The 21,606-nt window shown below is 41.0% G+C and overlaps 1 protein-coding gene across 1 annotated transcript in view; it reads left to right on the top strand.

Annotated features, from left to right (window-relative positions):
• BMPR1B (bone morphogenetic protein receptor type 1B) overlaps window positions 1-21,606 on the top strand; it is a 113,183-nt gene that overhangs the window by 87,409 nt on the left and 4,168 nt on the right. The window contains exons 3-8 of the mRNA XM_062575015.1: window positions 5,933-6,035; window positions 6,963-7,065; window positions 12,280-12,376; window positions 13,128-13,266; window positions 18,236-18,428; window positions 19,070-19,367. Coding sequence (XP_062430999.1) covers window positions 5,933-6,035; window positions 6,963-7,065; window positions 12,280-12,376; window positions 13,128-13,266; window positions 18,236-18,428; window positions 19,070-19,367 — 933 coding nt within the window. The remainder of the gene's footprint in view (window positions 1-5,932; window positions 6,036-6,962; window positions 7,066-12,279; window positions 12,377-13,127; window positions 13,267-18,235; window positions 18,429-19,069; window positions 19,368-21,606) is intronic.

Below are 21,606 nucleotides of genomic sequence, written 5' to 3'. Positions count from 1 at the left end.
GTGTGTGGTACAGGAAGCATTTTTTTGGTCTTAAAATACAAAGATTGCATAACATCCTATACTAAATGAGTTATTTAAGGGAATTGGTGTATTTTCCCAAGTCATACCTGTACAGGTGAACTAAGTAGGAGTTTAGTTCTGAATCTCCTGGAATTTAATCTTGTTTTTAGAAGAATCATTAAAAAATCAGATTCTGGTGGATTTTTGAGATTCTAGATATTGTATATCTCATATTAAGCTACTCTCCCACCAAATGTATGCAGCTGATGTCCCTCAGCCCCACAGAGGCAGTGGTCAAGCCTGCCTGTGTCCTGGAGGCTCCTCATCAAGAAAATGCTTGTGCAGAGGAGTAGGGCCACAAACCAACCACACACCCGCCATGGCCTCATCCCTCCATACCTGAACGCAGCAGGCCGAGCTGGGTACTTGTAGGCTGTCCTAGGGTCTGTCTGGGAGATGGGGCTGAAGGCAGGCCCAGCCACAACATAGCACCAAGGGGGACTGGCTGCCCAGACCTGAGCTTAAATGAGCTCTTGGGCGGGGAGGTGCCTGCACGGGGGCCCAAGTGAAGCACATTGGGGCCGTTACAGCTCATTAGTGGGCTCAGATGCCCCGACAATTAGGATATTTGTGAAAGTTTTAGAATCCTCTGCTTGTAAAGGATGTGCTAGCCTGCAACCTGTTGAAACTGTATCTTTCTTTCTGAACACCTGTGGGATTCGCGAAAGAAGCTCAAAGTGCTTTGAAGACAACCAGGGGCTTGTTTTACTGTTTGTTTTCAAATTTTGTATATATGCAATGAATGGGTGGGCAGTGTAGTTGTGTCTAATCATGACTAATTGTGTATCTAAAAAATAGTGTTAAATTTAATTGGCTGTGACTGTAATGGGCTTACAATAAAGGCAGAGGCTGATTAGATACCTAGTAGTACTCTCAATTTCCCATACACAAATAAATGCTGACAGTTTTAAAGATCAGGCAGATAGAGTTTGATTTCTTATTTACTGCCTACTGGTCTTGGTTGTGTTTCTCCCCAGTTGCGTCTTAAGGTAGCTTTGGTTATCTAAGGCAATAAAATAATTAAGTTGCTTTCTCAGCATTAGCAAAAGTGATAATTCACTTGAGTGATTTTATTTTCATTCTCGTGTTCCCCAGATGATAGGATTGGATTTTCTTTGTAATTTAGCATGTAGAGGGAAGAAGCTTTCCCTCTACAAGAGCTGCGCAAAACACTAAATTCAAACATCCTTTCTTTTAGGCTACTTTGATTTTTAGAGTAAAATCGAACACTTTCTAATAAAGGAGCCATGATGAGATGCGATAAAGGCGACTAACTTTTCAAAAAAAATTTTTTTCCTTTGGAAAATGTAGTCCTTTATACAGGACTGTACAAGAGGCAAGGAAGTCCACTTTAGAGGGTTAAAAATAAAAACAAAAACAAATCAGCAGAGAGAAACTCTAGCAAGCTTCAGTCTTTCTTTCCTCCTCTGCTAGGGCTGTGTGTCTCATGCTTGGCCCGGCGGGTGGCTTCTCTGTCTCCCCAAGTGGTCAAAATGACATCCAGGTTCTCTGTCCTGTACTTCTCAGCCCTGCTCCAGAAATTGCCCGTTCTTAGCTTTGCTCATAGGGTAGCCCATATAGGATTTTAGTATGTATAATATGTATTTCCCTTATGGCAAATGGTAATGTTTTCTTGATTCAAGTAAATTCCATATGCAAGGGAAATCTCACGTATTCTAGCACAAGTAACAAGAAAGTACTTCCCTTGCATATGGAATTTACTTAAACCAAGAAAACATTCTAAAATAGTAAATAGTTATGTTAAATTTGTTCTACCATTAAAAAAGAAGCTACATCTTACACATACAGTGGCAACAGAATCATAAGGTCAAGTGAAATAAATGGTCTGAGTTTCAGTTTTGCAGCCAAAATAAAGAAAATAAAAGGAAAAAGAATGGAGAAAGAAAAGGAGTTTCGTCTTGACTATTGTTTCTTCGTAGTTTTGACGTGTACTGAAGCAGGTTTTGTGCATAAGCGAAAGGTGCTGCAGAATCCTGGTGAGGATGCAGAGATGCTCGTCCCTGGTGCTGTTGCTGTACTCCAAGCAACGCGCTCGTGTTGGTTGACCTGTCAAATCTCATGCATTCTGCACAAAGCTCGTGCACTGAGCCGAGAGCTACTACAGGCAGCAGAGTAGGACCTACATCAGCCAGTTGGAGACTTGTGTGGCCAGAAACTTTGGTTCACTGTGAGCCAACTTTGCCTTGCTACATCTGTGTGTCCCTCGTTGCCTTCCAGATAGCTACACACGCATCTGAAGGTGCATTTGGCTCAACAGCTGCATGATGCTCTTTTTCTCACTTGGTTTCAGGCTACTTCTTTGATGCACAACTACTTACTATATTTTGGGGGGTGGAGAATGAGCCTGTGTTGAATACATTTACAGTGGCTCTTTGTTTTATGGACAGTGTCCAAAGACAAAAGTTCTGCTAAGTTTGGCCTTCATCATCTTCCTTGAGTGAAGGATGTGACAAAATGTATGAATTAGACACAAATTGGGAATCTAAGCCAATTTTTCAATTAGTTAATTCAGCCAGGCTTTACACAGCTGTATGAACTTCCAGGTTCCTCTGCCTAACATAACCTAAAATTTTTTCCTCATTTTTAAGAACAGTGCAGGATCTTGTCATACTGCTTTGGATGGAAATGTAAAGACAGCGTAGTTCATCCTGATACTACAGCTAGAAGTACACACGGGAGGTGTGGACAAAAATAATAATACTCATATAGACTTAATTGCGAATAATATTAAAGAGAGAAAATCTTTTCATCAGGTTGTTTAATCAACCTATTTGTCACAGGCACTAAATGAAGAAATAATGTTGCTTTGACAAATTATTTTTTGCCAAACCTCACGGCACAGTGCACTTAGAAGGCAGGAGAGGAAACCATTAGCAGTCAAATTTTAGTAGCGAAAAGTGTTGCATCCCTTGTGAGACACGGCTGTTTTCCAATAAGGGCATCTACTTGGACAGCTGCAAAGCTGCTGGCCTCTGATCCTCTCTTCTGACATTTGGCAGAGATCTCAGTTAAGATCACCTCTTTCATTCTGGTAACCCGTACTGGTAGCAGCACATCTGCAGCAGTGTCCGTCGGTGTTTCCCTTATAAACTCCCTCTATATTCCTGGCTTTTGACTTGGCTGTAAAAATTCACTCTTGGCAAATACGTGACATACCAAATCTGTGCTTATTAGCGATCACATCCAAAATGTATTTAAGCACTTTCCTGTGCCATACTGTAATAAGATAATGCTTTAGTGGAGGAGGTTAATGTAGGTGTACCTGAATGTATTTTGTAAGATCAAGTTGAATTCCTTCTTTACATATCATTCAAATTACACAATTAAAAAAAATATCAATTCTATATTAAAAATTTGCTAGGAAGTGCAGAATTTAGCTTTTAGTATTGCTTTGTGTATACCAACAATGTACATATTTTTCTATTTGTGTGATCATCAAAATAAACATTAAATTAGCAATGATGCAGACTTATCTGAATTGTTCCTAACTTGTCATCATAATAATAATAAAATCTACCATTAGCAGGTATGCAACGGAGTAATGAGTAAAACCGCAGGGCTATGCTGTGCCCTTTCCGTGCAGTGTGCAGTGTTCCTGACACGCTCTGAAGCAGGAGGAGAGCCGGGGGTGGGGGCCAGGGGTCATGTTTAGGAGGTAATTCTTACTTTTCGGAAGAGTCACTTCAACCTCTTGCCCAAATTCCTGAGAAATCTTTCATAGAATAAAGGATTCTTATACTGCATGACAACATTTTCTCTAACTTACTTTTCATTAGAGATAGAAACAAACAGTATCCTTTTTTATTTTGCTCAGTAGGCCTTTTAAAAATTTTATCATAGTTTTCCTTCCTTATTGTATTGGTGTCTGTACAAAACATGAGTTTTATGTCTCTTCCCAGACTGCTCTATGCAGCCTAATTTTGTTTGTCTTTTTAGATGTGGAATAAAATTTTCGGAGTGACAAAAGTGCTTGGGGATCCTAAATCTAATTTTCAAATATGAACTAAAAGTCAGAGTCCCATAGCAAGTCAGAAAAAGAAACAAAATAAAACCACTGACTTCCTTGCTTCTCTTCCCCTTCTGCAAGCAATTTGACTCTTTCCTCCATCCCTCTGTCTTTCCTTCTGTGACCTGAGTATTGTGATTTTTACTGTGGACTGTTAGCTGTGGAGTTCATTTTTGCATTTCACTTGATTGCAATTTATTGTTTTGTTGCTCTGTCCCCTGGGTTAAACTTACTTACTCATTACTTTGAATCAAAGGCACCATGCAAACAAATAAAATCTAATCTAATATAATATTCTGCTCTAATGGATTCCTTACAGTCTCTCTTCTTGGCAATCCTATCGTTCCTATCTTAAGCTCAAGCAATGAAATCAAGGTGGTTGTTGCCCAGAGGGGTTACTGTCTCCTTCGCCTTACTCGTATGCGTAATGTCAAAGAAGGGCAGAAGTCTTTGCTTGCTTCTCCGAGAAAGTAATTTGTGATGTACCACTGGTTACTTTTCAAATCCAGCAGTCAATAACTGGTGATAGATTATTATTTGAAGTAATAAGCTTACTGTGGCTAGACCCTGCACCACTAATGTAAAAATATGCCGCAGCAAATGTTTGACATGATCCTATCCAGCATCTGTCTGTACTGTAGCTAATACTTGCAAATCGTGTTTAGCTAGCCAATGTGTAACAGTGCCCCTCTTCCCTTACATCTTCATTGTCTTTGCTGCTGTTACTCTACTAGACTTGCCTTTCATTCAAGTGAGGAGTGAATCATCTGAACTTTTGCTGTGTTTAAATTTTCTAATCCTCTTTGCTTTCTAATTCCTTTTTTTTAACTGAGTTTGAGTGTTCTCTTCTGATATACATTCATTGAACGTAATAACCAATGTTATTTTGCTGGGGAAATAATGGAATATTTTATTTTTATGTAACTTAAATGTCTCGTATTAAAGAGTTCTTTATTTACTTTTGGATCCTCTTCAGGCAAGTTCGTCAATTTGTTTTCCTTACACGTTACATGCCCCCCTTAGAGCACTAAGAAATTAATGTACGGCCGTCTCAGCCGTTCTTTTTGTGCCCTCTACCTCCTCTTGCCGTAACATTCAGGCATTTGACCTTCATCAAGGAAGGACATTTATCACGAGCACCATCTCGCCATCTGTTAAGATACTTGTCCTCTGCGGTGCACATTCTTGTAAACGCAAGCATTATGGATCGCTTCAGGCTTATAACCCACGTAAACAGTTATGAAGGGTGTTGATGGTAACTCAAGGACTCATACACAAGAATGTTGCAGTTTGTAATACGGTTAAAACAGGTATCACAAATCACCCTAAATAGCATTTTACTGTTAATATCTCAAAAATATTTGTTTTGTTAGGTCTCTCCCATGGTGCAAGTATCCACATTTCATTTCCTCGTGCACAAGGTAGACCTGTTGTAGCACAGATGCTTGCAGTTGTACAGGTCTCCAGTCTTAACACTGTAATGTCCATAGGCATTTACAGAAAATTGAGATGTTTGTTAATGTGGTTTATAGCTGAGAAGTGTTGGGAGGGGAAGCGTGTCAGCTCTGAGGCACAGCCTCCTTTGTGTGTGGAAAAGTTGATCCTCGGTGCCGTCATTTGTTGTTGGATTGCATTGCAACAAGTTGTCTTGTTAGTAGCCTGCATTTTTGCCACCTGTGCCGTAGTACTTCAGCTCATTGTATTTTGTCACATTGTTGGAGGAAATACATTGATTTGTTAATAGCAGGAGTGCCTTACAAGGAGCAGTACTTAAGAGTCTCTTTAGCAGCACATATTTTCCCTTGAAAAACTCCTCTTGATTCATTCTTCCTTTCCAATCCTCAGCACTGATGGCTACTGCTTCACCATAATAGAAGAAGACGAGTCCGGTGGACATTTAGTCACCAAGGGATGTCTAGGATTAGAGGGTTCGGACTTTCAGTGTCGGGTAAGAAAGCATTTACTGCCTAAGTTTTGTTGGGCTTTTTGATGCCTTCCAATTGAAGTGCAGTCAACAAACGTTACGAAGCCCATCTTTTGCACTTCTGTTCAGCTGGCAAATAGGTGCTCTGCACTGATTGCTGAGGGGTTTGCATTTACATCCCAGAATGGTTTATGATGGTGACATTATAACTGCTCAGATGAAGCTCTGATGAAGAGAAACGCAGTCTTATTCTTGAAGTCTCTACAGCAGCTAAAATAAGTCAGGATGCTGTTTTATCGAACACAGCAACCTTTGTGCCTTACATGCAATTCCACTTGGGTTTTGGATTTTTGATGCTGGAGATTCACGTAGAGTCCAGTAATCACCTGTCTTAGAGCAAACCTTACTGCAGCAATAGAAAGGCTGTGGGCAGTGGAGCAAGATGACTCTAAAGCATTTGCCCTTTCTACAGTTAAGCGTGAATGATTTTACATGAGTACAGGAACAATCTAGCCAGGGCGGCATCAAGGTCTGTGAAAGGGACTTTTCCCCTATTCTCATGACAGGTAAATTAATCCACACAGCAATTTCTGTATTAGTATAGCTGAACTATTTTGAACGTGCAAGTTAACTTATTTTTATAATATAACTCCAATGCATGCTCATATGTAACTGTCAGAGCTCTGTCTTACACCATTAGGGTCAATAGATCCCTTCTGCACTACGAGGGCATCAACAGAGATAGCGAAGGGATGAATTCATGTCTTAATGATTTTGAAGAAGTGTTTCTGGATACACGAGGTGGCACAATTCCTTACTCCACGCATCCTGGAAACCTGTAGTAGACCACAATCTAGTTGACATGCACGCCTTTCTCTCAAGTGCCAGAACAACAATGTACTTTCACACCACAGATAATTACTGCATTTTCTATGACATTTTTGATTGCAGGACACTCCCATTCCACACCAAAGAAGATCTATTGAATGTTGCACAGGTCAGGACTACTGTAACAAACATCTACATCCTACACTGCCGCCTCTGAAAAATCGAGGTAAGGGGAAGAGGTAAATTCAGCCCCAAACTGATCTTTTCCTGCTGTTGCTGTTTACACCTCAGACAGAAACAAAGCCAAAACCAAACCCCCCCCTCCAACAGTACGTGCTTAGAAAGATGAACTGTATTAAAAAAGTATATATGAATTGCTTTAGGTCAGAGAGAGCAGTGTACTGATCGGTTGTAGCTGATACTTGCTATTATTTATGTTGCATAAATGCAAGGGACATGAGATGCATTAGAGTTGCACAATATTGTCACAGCACAGACATGCACACTAGCGGTCATCCAAACACCTCGGTCAGTTGTGGCCTTTTGTTTTGTGTGTTTTCAATTTCATAGTAAACCTTGAGATTGACTCGTCTCTTTGTCACTGCAATATGCGTGACAAATGGTATTGTTCATAACTCCATAGTAGCTTATGTTAGACACATCTGAGACCAGACATAGCTTAAAATAGAGTAACAAGTCATGCAACAATTTTCTTAATTTCTTGTCTGAGAACAAATGGAAATGTATTAAATTAATGGATTTGGGGTAAGACTTGGGTTAGGTTATAGCATGTCTTATTTAAATATTATCTAAATAATATTAAATAAACATATTTAAGTACTGTTTTCGAAAGTTGTTAGAACAATTTTGACTAGGTGTTGCAAAATTCATTTTTTAAAAATCTTAATTCCTGAGCAAAAGTAACATTCACCCATGATAACCTCTTAGTCTTGGCCACAGTGGCCAAGCTTTTTTATGGCCAGCAAGGAGTTTAGTCTGTGGAAATCAGTTCAGACTTGCAAGAGAATCTGTAATCATTGCATTCAGTTATGGTGGGTTGAAAATCCAGATCTGTGCACAGATGCACTCTTGCTTAAACCAACAGCAGATACGCAGATGCATGCTCAGAGCGAGCCTTCATGCATGCAAGCAGTTCCTTTTGCTTCTGTGGAATTGTGCATAGGTAGGCTGGAGAATCAGGCCTGTGGAGGGTAATATGCAAATATTTGCTAGCAAGCTGTTAAGTCAGTGAAGCCTCATTAAAATTTTACTCCCAATATGTTATGTTTTCTTTTTAAGTTCTTTGGATGGAGAAGGAAGCCCTGAAAGGAAGTCAGTATTTATTCACACTTATTTAGTATGTCAATAAATGTCATTTCAGTTTTGAAAATGATGCCATGATTTCTTCATATTGCTGACTGAGTTAATTCCATATTAAAACCAGTGTAGAATGTCCAAAACTAGGCATCTGCCTTGTGAAGATTTTAGCTATCTGGCTGTCCTATCTGCTGCTCGTACCCAAAGTAATAAAACAAGCTTCTGCTAGCGACAGAAGTTATTTATATAGATTTTTGGGTTCGCTCTGTGCATATAACGGGTAAATAAAGCATCACTTGGGCACTGTAGTGGCAGACCCATTAAATAGCAGTGAGAAAGCTTGTTGAAAGAGTAATTTTATAGCATTGGAACAGGACTGTAGCTACTTTATATTGCAAAGTTGTCTAATCTTTTTATGACAAACAAAAGGCTATGTATTCATTCAGCATATTCTGAAGATCTTTGTTTGAAATAAGCCCTGCAATACCAGTATCCTGCATGTTAGTGTACTGGGGAAATACATTTTAGAAGCTACTTCATAAAACGTGGCTGAACAGAAGTGAAGTCAGCACCTTCATTAAAGCCTTATGCAACTATGTCATACCTGGTGCCAGACCTGTTTTAATTTGTCACTGCCATATCCGAGGGTGAAAACTGAGGGAAAATCCATAATTTGAACTATAGATCTTCACTGCAATTATTGTACAAATACTGCATGTCAGCTGTTGCCAATACTATGACTGTGATCATTTTTTCTACTGGAAACATTTAAATTAGGGTCTGACTGAGTGATTACTATTAGAATTGTAAATCGAATTAAACATAACTGTGAATTCTGGAGAGAAAAAAAGACGTTAAATACAAGCTTATAGAAGCAACCTCACAACCTCCAGGATACCATGAAAAATATTGTACGTTACTCAGCATTTAAAAACAGAAGAAAGTTTGCTTCTGGTGAACTTATGTCCAAGGTCATCTCTCGTGGGAAACAGCATCTAGGGAGATCATCCAGCTGTAGGTCAGAGGTTGCTGAACTGCAAATTACCAAGGCAACAGCTACAAAGGCAAGCAAATTGTGCCCTGAAAGTGTTTTTCCAGATCTGGTACATGCTGGAAAGGGGAATTTGCCCTCTCTCCATGAAAAGAAAGGAGGACCACATATGTGAAAATAGAAGCTAGAATAATTAACACTTGTTGCAGCAAAGCTCTGTTAAGAGAGGTGGAAGAAAGTAGCAATAGCTAAGCTGAAGTTTTGATCTCATCCTAGGAACAGACCTAGCAGGATAAAATACCCTAGAGATACCATGAAGTCCTCTTCCCAGTTGTGCAGCTGTCTTATTAAGGAAATGAGAATCATAATTGGATCTGATACAACACCTCTATTTTAAACGATAAAAGATATTCCTGGAAATCCCAGCGAAAGTGCAGGCTGAGACCAGTCGCAAGGAGAAATATGTCTTTACTGATTTAGAGCCTATATAAGCAGAAGTGGTGGTGCCACCATGTCTGGCTCCTTGCTTGTAGTGCTAGTGATGAATGGGCAAGGGAACGATTGGAGGAGTGATGGGGTTTGATGTGTGCACACAGTCTGCCCGCCTCAGATTTCACCGCCAGTTTTACCGAGATAGTCTTAACGCTGTGAGCTGGAGGGACCTGGGGAGAGAGGAGAACCTCCCCTCTCTTTGCTATGCCGACTTCGCCCTTGGACCTGCTGCGAGGCGTTTTCAGTGCACGCATCAGCCCAGTCTCGCTGATGTCCAAGCGAGCTGAAGAAATAGTGAGAGCAGGGTGGGGGGGAGTCACAACGAAGCAACCAAAAGGCTGCTTGGTATCACTGAAGATCCCCCTTTTGTCCTCGTCTCTCCCATCCTCTGCCGATCGTGACGACAGACCCCTGCGCACATCACTGCTCTCTTACAGCTCAGAGCTGTCCTCTATTCTTTGCTGGGCTTTGCTCTTAGCCCCGAGCCAAGGAACATGAAGAAGCTTCCCGAAACAGCTGCTGGCTTGTTCTGTGCCCCCCCCCCCCCCAGGTAACAGCTCCCTGCTGCCTCCTCCGTGGCTACTGCTTATTCTCATAACCCCACTGCTTGGCATGTTGCGTTGCCAAGTAACATAACACTGAAAAGTCACAGCTCTGCCTTGGACTGCTTAAGAATGGAGTATCTGCATCACGCCAGCCGGCGTAACCGCAAACCCGCGAGCCAGGGAGCAAGCAGACTCCAAGGCTGAGCTGCTCCGTCCTTCTGTCTTGCCCCAAAAAGTCGTCCCATGCCCTGCCTGCTTTAAATGGTGCTGGGGAGAGGACGTTTGTCCTGCTGGTGTATGGGGAGCAGCATGCTCTGCACGAGAAGAGGTGGTCCCCAGCAGCACTGATCTGGCTCAGTTCGGCAGAATTAAAAGATGTTGAAAATACAAGATGGGAGTCTTCTTTCTTTCTTTCTTTCTTTCTTTCTTTTTTAACCATGTGCCAGCTGGTTTATGAAGTCCTCAAATGAGCCAGCAAATGAAATTCTACCAAAACACTCTGGAAACACAGGAAGTATTTGAAAGGTGAGACAGTAGCTCGCTTACCATGAGAGCATCACCTCTCATCATCTATAGCCAAATAAATATGAAGGTGTACAAAGCTATTCTCCTTTTTTTTTTTTTGAGAGCGCCCTTTTCAGGCCCATGGTGTGCCTGGTGAAGCATTGCCCGGTGAAGCATTGCTAAAGCTACGTTAGGTGACTTCAGTAGCACGGGGGACGTAACCTCCCGAGACAGTGTAGTCAGCAGCATTACTGTGATCTGCACGAGCCATTCCCGCGTCGGAGACCATACATGTTTGTCTGTGTCTCACGTGCTTTCTTCACACTTGCATCGGCTAATTGCCTTCAGGTAGTGAGAAATGCTGGCATGCTGATGTCTGCTGCATTTGGATGAAGACGTCTGATCTTTGAGAGCTACACAGCACTTTCAAAGTGCCTCTGGGAAAAACGAACCATGTTTGCTTAGTTGTCTAAGTTGGAGAAGCCCATTGAAAATGTTGGGCACAGTGTTTGGGTCACTTAAAATGATCATAGTTCGGCTAACATTTTGGCATCTTGATCATCCCTCACCCAAGCTGACATAAACACCCAAGCAACGTGAACAGTGTCGGCACATTACGAGCTCTGGTAGTGCAACGCTTTGGGTGTAAATCCGCTGATTTCCATCGCTTTACTCCCTGGCGCACAGAAACGCGAACAAGATCGGAATTACTCCCTCTGCATCTGACATGAGCATTCGTTATTCCCAAGTACAAAGGCTTTTAGCCTCAACTTCCGTGGTGATTTATGCTGCGAAGTGGGAGAACTCTCACCATGGATAAAGTTTTCGGGCTCTCCCAAGTATAAAGCCCGCCGGTACGGTCTGCACGCTCCGTTTCTCCTCTCCTCGGCTGATAGGCTGCGACAGCTTAAAACTGTTACAAACCACACGTTTTGGAGGGGGGGGGCGACTGCTTTTATAAACCGTGAAATAGAGCCTTTACCCCCCCGAACAGCCGTGCCCTTCCCCAGCGGGCGCTCGGTTTCGGCTCGCAGCGCGCCGGGGCGAAATCGGCCGCTCCGGTGTTTTCCCGATAGGCGTCGTGCCGGGGTCCCGTTTCAGAGGCGCTGGCCGGGTCTCGGGTGTTTGCGTTGTTAATGCTCCGGGAGCAGGTAACGGCAGGCTAAAACATGACCAGCGTGGTCAAAAGGTGCGCTGGTAGGTGATCGCTGCTCGCGGTGCAAAGGGGGCAAAGAGAGACGGGGGAAACGGGAGCTTTAAAGGAAAAGCGCCTGGCGGCAAACCGAGAGTCCCCGAGGAGTCTCCGTGTCTCGTTGCGCTTGCGAATCCGCAGCACGAGGGGCTGCCTCGGGCTTTGGCGGAGAGCGCTTCGGCGGGCGTGCGTGCCTGCCGGGCCGCCCTGCCCTTGGCTGGGGCCGGGGCTCCTCGCCATGTGCGACGGCGCTTGCCACCGGTTATTTTACCTATTTCCTTTTCGAAGCGCTCGGTGCGCTTTTTAAGAAGCGTGTCTTTCGATGCTGGCGTGGTACCACCTCCCTGTCCAAATTTTCTGACTTCCTTCCCTCTGCCTTTATTTCTTTTTAAACTCCAGACTTCGCTGAAGGAAACATTCACCATAAGGCCTTGCTCATCTCAGTGACTGTTTGCAGTATTCTTCTGGTGCTTATCATCATATTCTGCTACTTCAGGTAAATAAGGAATGTTTTGCTGCTTGTTAACATTTTTCCTGATACTGATCTTTTTGTGGACTTAAGAGTTTTAAAAATTTAAAGTGGAATTTAAAGAAAAATATAAAAACACAGTTATGATTTTGTTGTAGGAAAAAAGCATATTTTGTTCATGTTGGTCATAAGCATGCCTCTGTGATACATTTCATATAGTGTCTTTTGCCTAGCATCCTAAAACACCTTTCAGGTAGAAGCATAGGTTTTTCTTTACTGAATCTGAAAAAAGGCACGGGATGAAGTTTGTTGTTAGGGCAAACAAGACTTCTAAACCTCTTTATGTGGTGAAGAACTGATCCTCCAAAAGAGAGGGATACAGAAGGGTAAGTAAATATGGCTACAATGTTATCATAATCTACACGCATTATGTTTAAATAATTCCTCACATTTTTAAATAGTCCCAGGTCCCATTATCTCACCTTGTTTTGCTCCTAAAAGACCCACTACGTTCTATGAAATAAAGTAGGGTATTTGCACTGTCTATTTTAAAAATATTTGACTTTCTGGAAAAAAAAAAAGAAAGAAACATTCCTTTTGCTGTGCAAACATGCACCAGATTGCACAGTCTTTGAGTTATGTGGTCCAGAGTACAAAGGAGTTTGGATGCTGAAAACAGTTTGCTGAAAACAAAACTGAAAATATTAGTTAGCAAGTCCAGCATAATAATGTTCAATAATTCCATTAAATCTAATTTCACTTTCCTATGAATGGGCAGATACAAGAGGCAGGAGACCCGGCCGCGGTACAGCATCGGGCTGGAGCAGGACGAGACCTACATCCCGCCCGGGGAGTCCCTGAAGGATTTGATTGAGCAGTCGCAGAGCTCCGGCAGCGGCTCTGGGCTCCCTCTCCTGGTAAGAGACAAATATTATTTTAATATCAAGTTTAAAAGGCAGAGGTAAGTCTTGAGAGGAGAAAAAGAAATGAGACTTGTATTTGAAAATACAAATTGCTTTAGGGTTTCCCTCCCCAGAAATGGGAAATATTTAAGCTGGAAAACAATTAAGAACTGGAGGTTTTTATTTTACAGAGACTAAGCCAAAAAAAGCTTAGCTTTTTTACCTCAACGCTCAGTTCTTAGCTCACATAACACAGGATAAGTACTTAGCTCAGATATCGTAGCATAAATTCAGAATAATAGACCTCACACCAGGCTTTACCCCAGTGTAAAGGACAGCGTCTGGCTTGCAGGCCCATTTTCATGCTTTTTATGTGCAGCACACAATAGCATTTCAAACACTGACACGCAGTCTTTATATAAAAGGAATTGTAATTCATCAAACCTGGAGCCTTTTTATGTGTGGACTTCACTTTGCATTCAGAAGTCAAGAACAAATTATTTTCCTTGTACTGTGGTAATCTCAGAGGTTAAAGGCATAGGAATGGAGTGTAGTTTATCATTATTTCTGAACGGACTCCAAGACCCCTGAGCTCATATGCTGAAAAGGTAGAAGTTTTATATCCTGTAGCTAAACACTTCTGTTCACCGGAGTTTTAGTTTTTGAGGGCTGTCATCGCTTCTTAGCAATGAAGAAAAAAACAAGACTATTTATTTAAAATATGACTGCTGAAAAAAGGAATTTGATTTCATTTTCATTTTTCAGAGACTATGTGTCCGTTCCATCTACCAGACCTGTTTCTTTGTGGCAATCTAATACAGTAGATGTTGTCCAGTTTCCCAGTACTGGGTACTATCTGTTTTTTCCCTCAGATCTTTTCAGACCCTCAGGTCTTTTCCATGCTAAAGATGAAAGAAAATGAGAAATTTTATAATTCCTTACAGTGAGGCAAAAAGTTGAGTGACTGGCTAAAATCTGACTAAACTTGACTTGTTCTGGCAGGAGTGAGTGCTAAGATTCTCATATAAAGGAAATGCTAACTTTTTTTTTAATCCAGTTTTCTGACAGTAGACATAGCCACTGCAGAAAAAAAGGACAAGTTGAAGATGGGCTTGGTGACTGGGTCTGAGCATGGAAAATCGATGGCCGTTTTCATCTGTTGAGAGAAATTTTGTCAGTTAGAATAAAGACTTCAAGAAAGCTTCGTTGTCTCCTGTACCAATATCCCTGCAGTGGTCGTGGAAAAGGAGGGGTCATGTCTTGTGTCCATGAGTGAGGACCATTCCTAATGAGAGCCTCCCATTTATTTAACCACAAGGGCCTCTTTTTCTTTTTTTCACTTGTTGCATAACACATCATAAGTCACGATAGCAATTAGGACAAATGCAGGAAACTTGAATCTTTTTTGCCTTTGTCTTTTATGCTGCTAATTAACCACTGCAAAGGCTGAGGTGGGATCCCAACTCTTCTTCTAGCCCTCCTCTTTGCTCTGCCAGGCCTGGAGATTTTATAGCTGCTGGACTTGGTGGTGTTCCTGGAGGAATTTTTTCCCATTCTTTGCCTAGGAAAACAGATGCATTGTTCCTAGATTTTTTTCCTTTAAACAGTCATTTGCTCTGGAAGACAGGAAAAAATGAGAGCTACAATGAATCTTGCACATGGAAATGTTTGCTGCATTTCCCAGACAGCTACAACAACTATAGGCCTGCAAGAAATGAGTAGTTTGGTACCTGTGGGCCCATGCCTGAAACTAGTGGCTAACAAAGTGCCCAGAAAAAATGCTCTAGCTTTTTTTGTGGAGGAGTTTTGACCATCATTATTTCTTATTCAAAGAATAAAACACTCAGAGTTATTATTTCAGGAAAGCAAGCCACAAATTTATTACAAAATGTCAGTTTATGATATACAGTAATGTCTTTCTTTTGTGCAGAACAGTTATTCTAATGGGGAGATATTACACCAAAAAACAAACATTAACCATGATATTATCAATATCTTGACATTCAACAAGCAGTTTTTTTCCTCGAACTGTTTGTACCCCTGACAGAAAAGTTTGCTGCAGGTTAAATGCTGCCAGTCAAATTTGAAACCAAGAAAAAATACGGTAGGTCACAAATACAGGCTCTGAGCCAACAAGCTGGGGTGCGCAATCCAATCTGTGCAGGCAAGCAGAACCCCATTGGCCTTGACAGAGCAAGAAGTATGTGCAGGGCTTATGCTCCAGCGACTCCACATGCAGACTCAGGGGAGGAGGTTACATGTTGGGGGCAAGAAGGAGAGGAGGGTTTCAGTGGCGCGTAGGAAGTTTGCTCAGTTACAGCGTGCAGTCCTTTACCTTTTCACGGGGTTTTTCTCATTCCTCTTCCAATGAATTTTGCTTTTCAGTGGATTGCCTCCCAGCGATAGCCACCAAATTCTCCGTTAAAAAACGCTGTAGTGAAAAAAGGGTCTTTTTTTGAATTTTCTCTGCGTTGGGCAGGTGTGTGTGTGGCTGGAAAAGAGAATACAGACAAACTTTGGCAGAAGTAGGAACAGTTGTTTGGTGGGCTGATTCCAGGCAGGGAGGGGAAAGCAAGGGCCGCGTAACGTCGCCTGGCTGGTCGCAGAGCTCAAGCAGCAAACGGCACGTTTGGCAAGAAAGCAAAAAAGCACTCCCTGTGAAGAATCCGCACAGACTCATCGTTCAGCACGCTTGTGAAATCAGTTCATCCCACAACTTTGATGAATGAATATGTTTTTAAAAATGTAATTAGTTTATCAGCCCCCCAAAATGGGTAAATTCCTAAAAAAAAAAAAAAAAAAAAAAAAAAAAAACATTCATAGTAAATTGTTTGACCAGTTCTAGCAAGAGGAAACCAGGTTAAGGCCCTTCACATAGTATTCTGCCGCCTGAAAACCTATAACAGAAATGTGTTTTTCATTTTCTTAATGTAATTTAACAAGGAACTTTTCATCATTAAGTATTGTAATTTCATGTTCTTTATGATACCATTACATATATTTACACAAATTAAGTTATTTGATATAACTGCATTATTGTTCAGGATGCATTTTTAAAATGGGCAAAATAGAAAGCAACAATGCTAAAATTACATTACCAAATGTTAAAGCAAAATTCCAATGTAATATAACAATTGTTCAATCACTATATGAGAGTATAAAGGAGAATAAATCAGTTTTAAAAATTAAGGCTAATCTCTACTCTTGGCTTTCACTGATGTTAATCAAAAATAATAGCACTGAAGCCACCATCTTGGAAGTCTCATAATGCATTACAAGGCTGAAAAAATGGGATCCCGTTTAAATGAAAACAACAACAGCAAAAAAAGCTGGAACTTTGGAAATACTTTTACATAAATGCCATTGTCTGTTATCCTTCTTTAAATGGCTAATATGAAAACCAGTAATTTATTTACAAAATAAATGATAATGGATCTTACGTGAACATGCCTTCATACTTCAGCGGGGTTGTGGCAGTCCTGCTCTGCGTTACTGGCCTGTACTTTCCACTACTAGGGGTTATAAGTAAAATTGGTAGTTTTTACTGGACCTTCAAGATCCAATGAGAGAAGCAAATGCTTTTAAAATTCTGTTTTGATTACCTATTTTCACCAGCCGCAGTTGCAAAAATATTTGTGATTATATGAAACAAATATGGTTTCATAGCGACTCAGTGCAAACTTGCTGCAAAAGCGCCTTGAGAGCTGTGCATGCATGGTGGCAAAACCTAGAGACCTTAAATTTACATTAGCCTAGATTTTACCAATATCCTGGGCCAGATCAAAAAGTCTTAGAAAAAGGTGAAATTGTATTAGAGTCTATAAAGTTATTTTCTTAAAAAATCTTGTAAAATCCTACAAAAACAAAGCTCGTTAGGTATGAATTGAACTGGCAAGACTGAAGTGGTAGAAGGTGACATTTTAACGTGTTGTTTTACTAGGGTGAGGTTGAGTCAGCTGTGAACACTATTGGGTTGTGTTGCAGCTTCTGCTTTGATTTTTTCTTCTGTGAATTTCTAGAAGTCTGTCATCCACCAGTGTACCCCAGTCCTCTGAGACCGTATTAGTCTGCACTTGCCCAAGATTTTCTGTGGCCACGAGAGTTTATTAAGCGTAGCCTTGTTCCGTCCCCTGTAGCCCACCACCCTTGTCAAGGGTGGGTATCGCCACAATGCTGCTGACTGCATTGATCTTCTGATACAGCTGCCCAAATGCTTTGATAAGGTCACTAAAAAAACCACTGATTTGAAGCTGCTCTTCCATATCTTTGGGAAAAATATCATTTCTTATTGTCGTTACTAAATAATGATGATGCTTGTAATTGATGTAGGCATATAGGTCCTAAAGCCTTTCTGACTCTATGGCTGTGGTTCCTAAAGCCAATTTTTTATACTGAAATTATTAGACAGGATTTTCAAAGAGCCCAAAAGAAATAGGAAGCCTCTTTCAATAGCTTTGGTAGTTTTGGAGCACTGAACAGTTTTGTGTGGTTCTGAATCCCAGCCTCTAGATCAAAGGTGTTGAGTATTTAACAACATTCCTGTTTTAATTAAAAAGTGTTACCTAGCCCTTTAGAAGCTGGGTGGGGTTGAGGTGGCCAGGAATGTTTTCTATCAAAGCTTTTCCAGCAAAAACAAAGAATTTCCACAAAGCGAAGATTTTTCTCAGGAAAATAAATATTTTAAGATTAATAGTCAAAAGTTTTATTCACACTGACTAAATTACTCTCTTGAGTTGCCATGGTGCATTTTGGAAATGCCTAGCAAGGCATCTTTGCATTGACGTGAATGACCTCACTAGCTCTGTCTGCTGTGGGAAGTGGGGAGCTGCTGTATTGTGAAGTTTTGCAGAAATCCATTTTGCAAAGTCTGCACATTCCTGTTTTCACCAGGATTCTGGTGCAGAAAGGAGAGGAAGAAGGACCGAAGCAAATGAAGAAAATTTCTGCTGAGCAAATTCTAAGTGCATGTCCTGGGATTTTGCAGGTTCAAAGGACCATAGCAAAACAGATTCAGATGGTAAAGCAGATTGGAAAAGGTCGCTATGGAGAAGTTTGGATGGGAAAGTGGCGTGGAGAAAAAGTAGCTGTAAAAGTGTTTTTTACCACAGAGGAGGCCAGCTGGTTCAGAGAAACAGAAATCTACCAGACTGTCCTGATGAGGCATGAAAATATTCTCGGTGAGTGAAATTAAAGAAGATAATTATTTGATAGTTACAGGTTTCTTAAATTTAGTTTGGTATTTGTTGTTCTCTGATGTCCTCTCTTATGTGGTCTGTTACCCAAATTAGCCATGCAACACCTTTCAAAAGAAAGATATTTTCTTGTGCAGTTAAAAAATAATTGGCTTTGGAGGCTGCTATTCCAACTAGCACACTTCTGATTCTGCCCCTTGCATTTGAGTATCTGGGCTGTCAAAAATACCCCAGATACTGAAGTTGAGGCTGGTAAGTTAATGTACAGCTTTCAAAGAGCTTTCCAAACTATCTTTTTAACCCGTTTGCTTGCTTAGGCCTCGGCCAGCACAGGGAGGGAAGATCTTCTGATGCGGCCGAGCTTCCTCAAGGGCCAGGGAAGGAAGGAAAGCCCTGGCAAACTTTGGCATGGGCTGTCCTGAAAATAGACCTTTTCCCTCATGCAGCAGAAGTCCTTATTTCATGATATAGTGACATGAGCATAGCTAAATGGAGTGCAGATAAAAGCAATTGAAGACAGTGTTAAAATAAAACCACTGACCGTGGCTGACAGGTCAGTTGTAGTTGTAGAGCAGTTGTAGAGTCCAGTGAGAAGTATTAGTGTGAAAATCTTTTCTTTTGGGCAGGATTCATTGCTGCAGACATTAAGGGTACAGGGTCTTGGACCCAGCTCTATCTCATCACCGACTATCATGAGAATGGCTCACTCTATGATTATCTGAAATCTACTACCTTGGACACAAAAGCCATGCTGAAACTGGCCTACTCCTCGGTGAGCGGCTTGTGCCACCTGCACACGGAGATCTTCAGTACTCAAGGCAAACCGGCTATTGCCCACCGTGACCTAAAAAGTAAGAATATCCTGGTGAAAAAGAACGGAACCTGCTGTATAGCAGATTTGGGCTTGGCTGTTAAATTTATTAGGTGAGTATACCAAACGGAAGTTGATAAATGAGGCGGGTTGGTTTTGTTGCTTATTGAGTGCCTGTGCACGTGTGGGTAAGCACGTACAATACACGTACATGTCTTGCACGCTGTGTTCATGTGTGTTTGAGAAGGGGCTACCTGTGTGGATGAGCATGGCACGTAAACGCGTTGTGCAGGTGTGTAAATGGTTGCTCTGTAATAGTTGACAGCATCAGTTGCATTTGCAAAAACATTTCCATTTTTATCGCTTCTGCTCAGTGTCAGCCTGAGTAGTGTTACCGCATGCCAAAAGGACGTAGCACTGACAGGTGAAATCATGTCAGTAAAGTTGTCCATGAAGCTTTCAGCTTGTCTAATCTCTAACTAATACACTCACAATTTATACAGAATAATATCAATCTTTTGCACATGCTGCAAATTGGGATTTATTGAAAAGCACCCCACTTGTGTTTTGTTTCATTTCCTACAAATCAAATTGCTGAGGTACAGATTTGATTTTTGAAATGGCTTTTAAATTTGATTTTAAAAAAATGGTTATATGTTTAAACAACTTAGAAGGAGCAGACAAGTAGGACTTGCTCACTCCTGGGATTCATAAAGAAGTCATTGCTATCTGACAGCCGTTCTCTCTGTTTGAAGGTAGTTTGAGTTCTCAGGCCTTTTCCTGCTGGGGATGTATGTTAATAGTCCTGTGATATTCCTGAGCTCAGAAACGTGGCCACAGAGTGAAGGTTTCGGTCTCAGAGGTCAGCTTTGAAAATGTGGGTTCCCTTAAGTATAGCAAAAAAATATTCTGTACAAGATCTTGAACTGAAATGATTCAGAGTGTAAGCAAAGACAGTTTTATATGCTCTTCTCACTGTTGACTCCTCTATCAGGTTTCTTGGTGAGGCTTTTCCTTCATGAATGTACCTTCCTCTGGGAGATGAGGAAGAAATAATTTTACTTTGGGGAAGAAAAACAACAACTTGGAAATATGCCATTCACTGTAAAAATTTCAGAGAAGGCAGTTTACCCTTTCCAGGTGTACTTTGCCTGACAAATATACAGTAATACACTTCTTTTAGGTATGAACTGAGAACAGGAAACTACCAAGTGTTCCTCTTGGGGAAGGTCGATATAGTGTGTGTGTGTGTGTGTGTGTGTGTATAACAATATAAATACACACAAATATAGAAATATTTTAATTACAAATATAAAATACATATACATATCTAAATATATATAATATTTTATATAAATATATATTTATTTCTATCTATATAATTCACATGCATATTTGTGTGTGTGTTTATGTATATTTGTCAGAATCCAATTGGAACTCACTTTTCCCAGACAGAAGCCTTCCTTAGACAGTGTCTCTCACACAATAATCAGGGACAGAAAACAGTAGGTGGTAAAGATGCAATCTATCTGCTGAAAAAGTAATGAGTTTAGTAAAGTTCTCTGCATTTCTTACTTTATTAGAAATACTGCAAGTCAGTGCAGGGCGCTGGGCTCACGTCTTTAAGGATATGCACAAATGCACCAGCATATCTATATTGATGATTGGGAATGTGACAAATTTTTACCTCTGCTTTTTGGTTATTTCGTAATGATGGATGAACAAAACTTTATAACAAGTTATGTAATTATTCTGTCACATTTAAAATATTTAATTTGGAAGGTGCGGGAAAAGGAAACAGTCCTTTTTAAGCAAACTGCAATTTATGCCTTAAAGTTCTGAAAGCTGCAGAACTGATACAGTGGAATCGCAGTCAATAAGAAATAAAAAGCCGGTTGTGTGTTTAATGGGAATGTGTTTCCTGGTAGCTAGGAAAAAAGCTCCAAAAGTAGCCAGACTGTTTATCCTTGCAGGTCTGACTTGGTCGCGCTGCATGGTGGTCCCCAGCTATTTAGCTTCCTGCATTAATTGTTAAAACTAAAGCATTAGGTGGCAGAGCGTGTTAAGAAAATAACATTTAATGAAGGCTTGATTGTTATCACCAGCGTTAGAGTTTCCTTTAATGGTATTGAAATCTCCCAAATGTTACAGCATCCCTGTTGAGTCTTATCTCCGCTGGGTTTGTGCTCCTGAACGCTCAGTATCGCCGGAGGGGGGTAAGCCTTTTAGGAAGGGTCGCGTTCACACTGAGAGGCTTTCCCTGTAAGAACCCTTCCATTAAGATCATGCATTACTTCTGACCTTGTTCCAGCCAGGCTGTGGTTTGAATTTACTGCTGCCCCCATCTAAATT

This window comes from Rhea pennata, chromosome 4, assembly GCF_028389875.1.
Source record: "Rhea pennata isolate bPtePen1 chromosome 4, bPtePen1.pri, whole genome shotgun sequence".
NCBI classification, from domain to species: Eukaryota; Metazoa; Chordata; class Aves; order Rheiformes; family Rheidae; genus Rhea; species Rhea pennata.
Note: the sequence above shows the minus strand (reverse complement) of the source record. Positions and strands in the feature narration are given on the sequence as shown.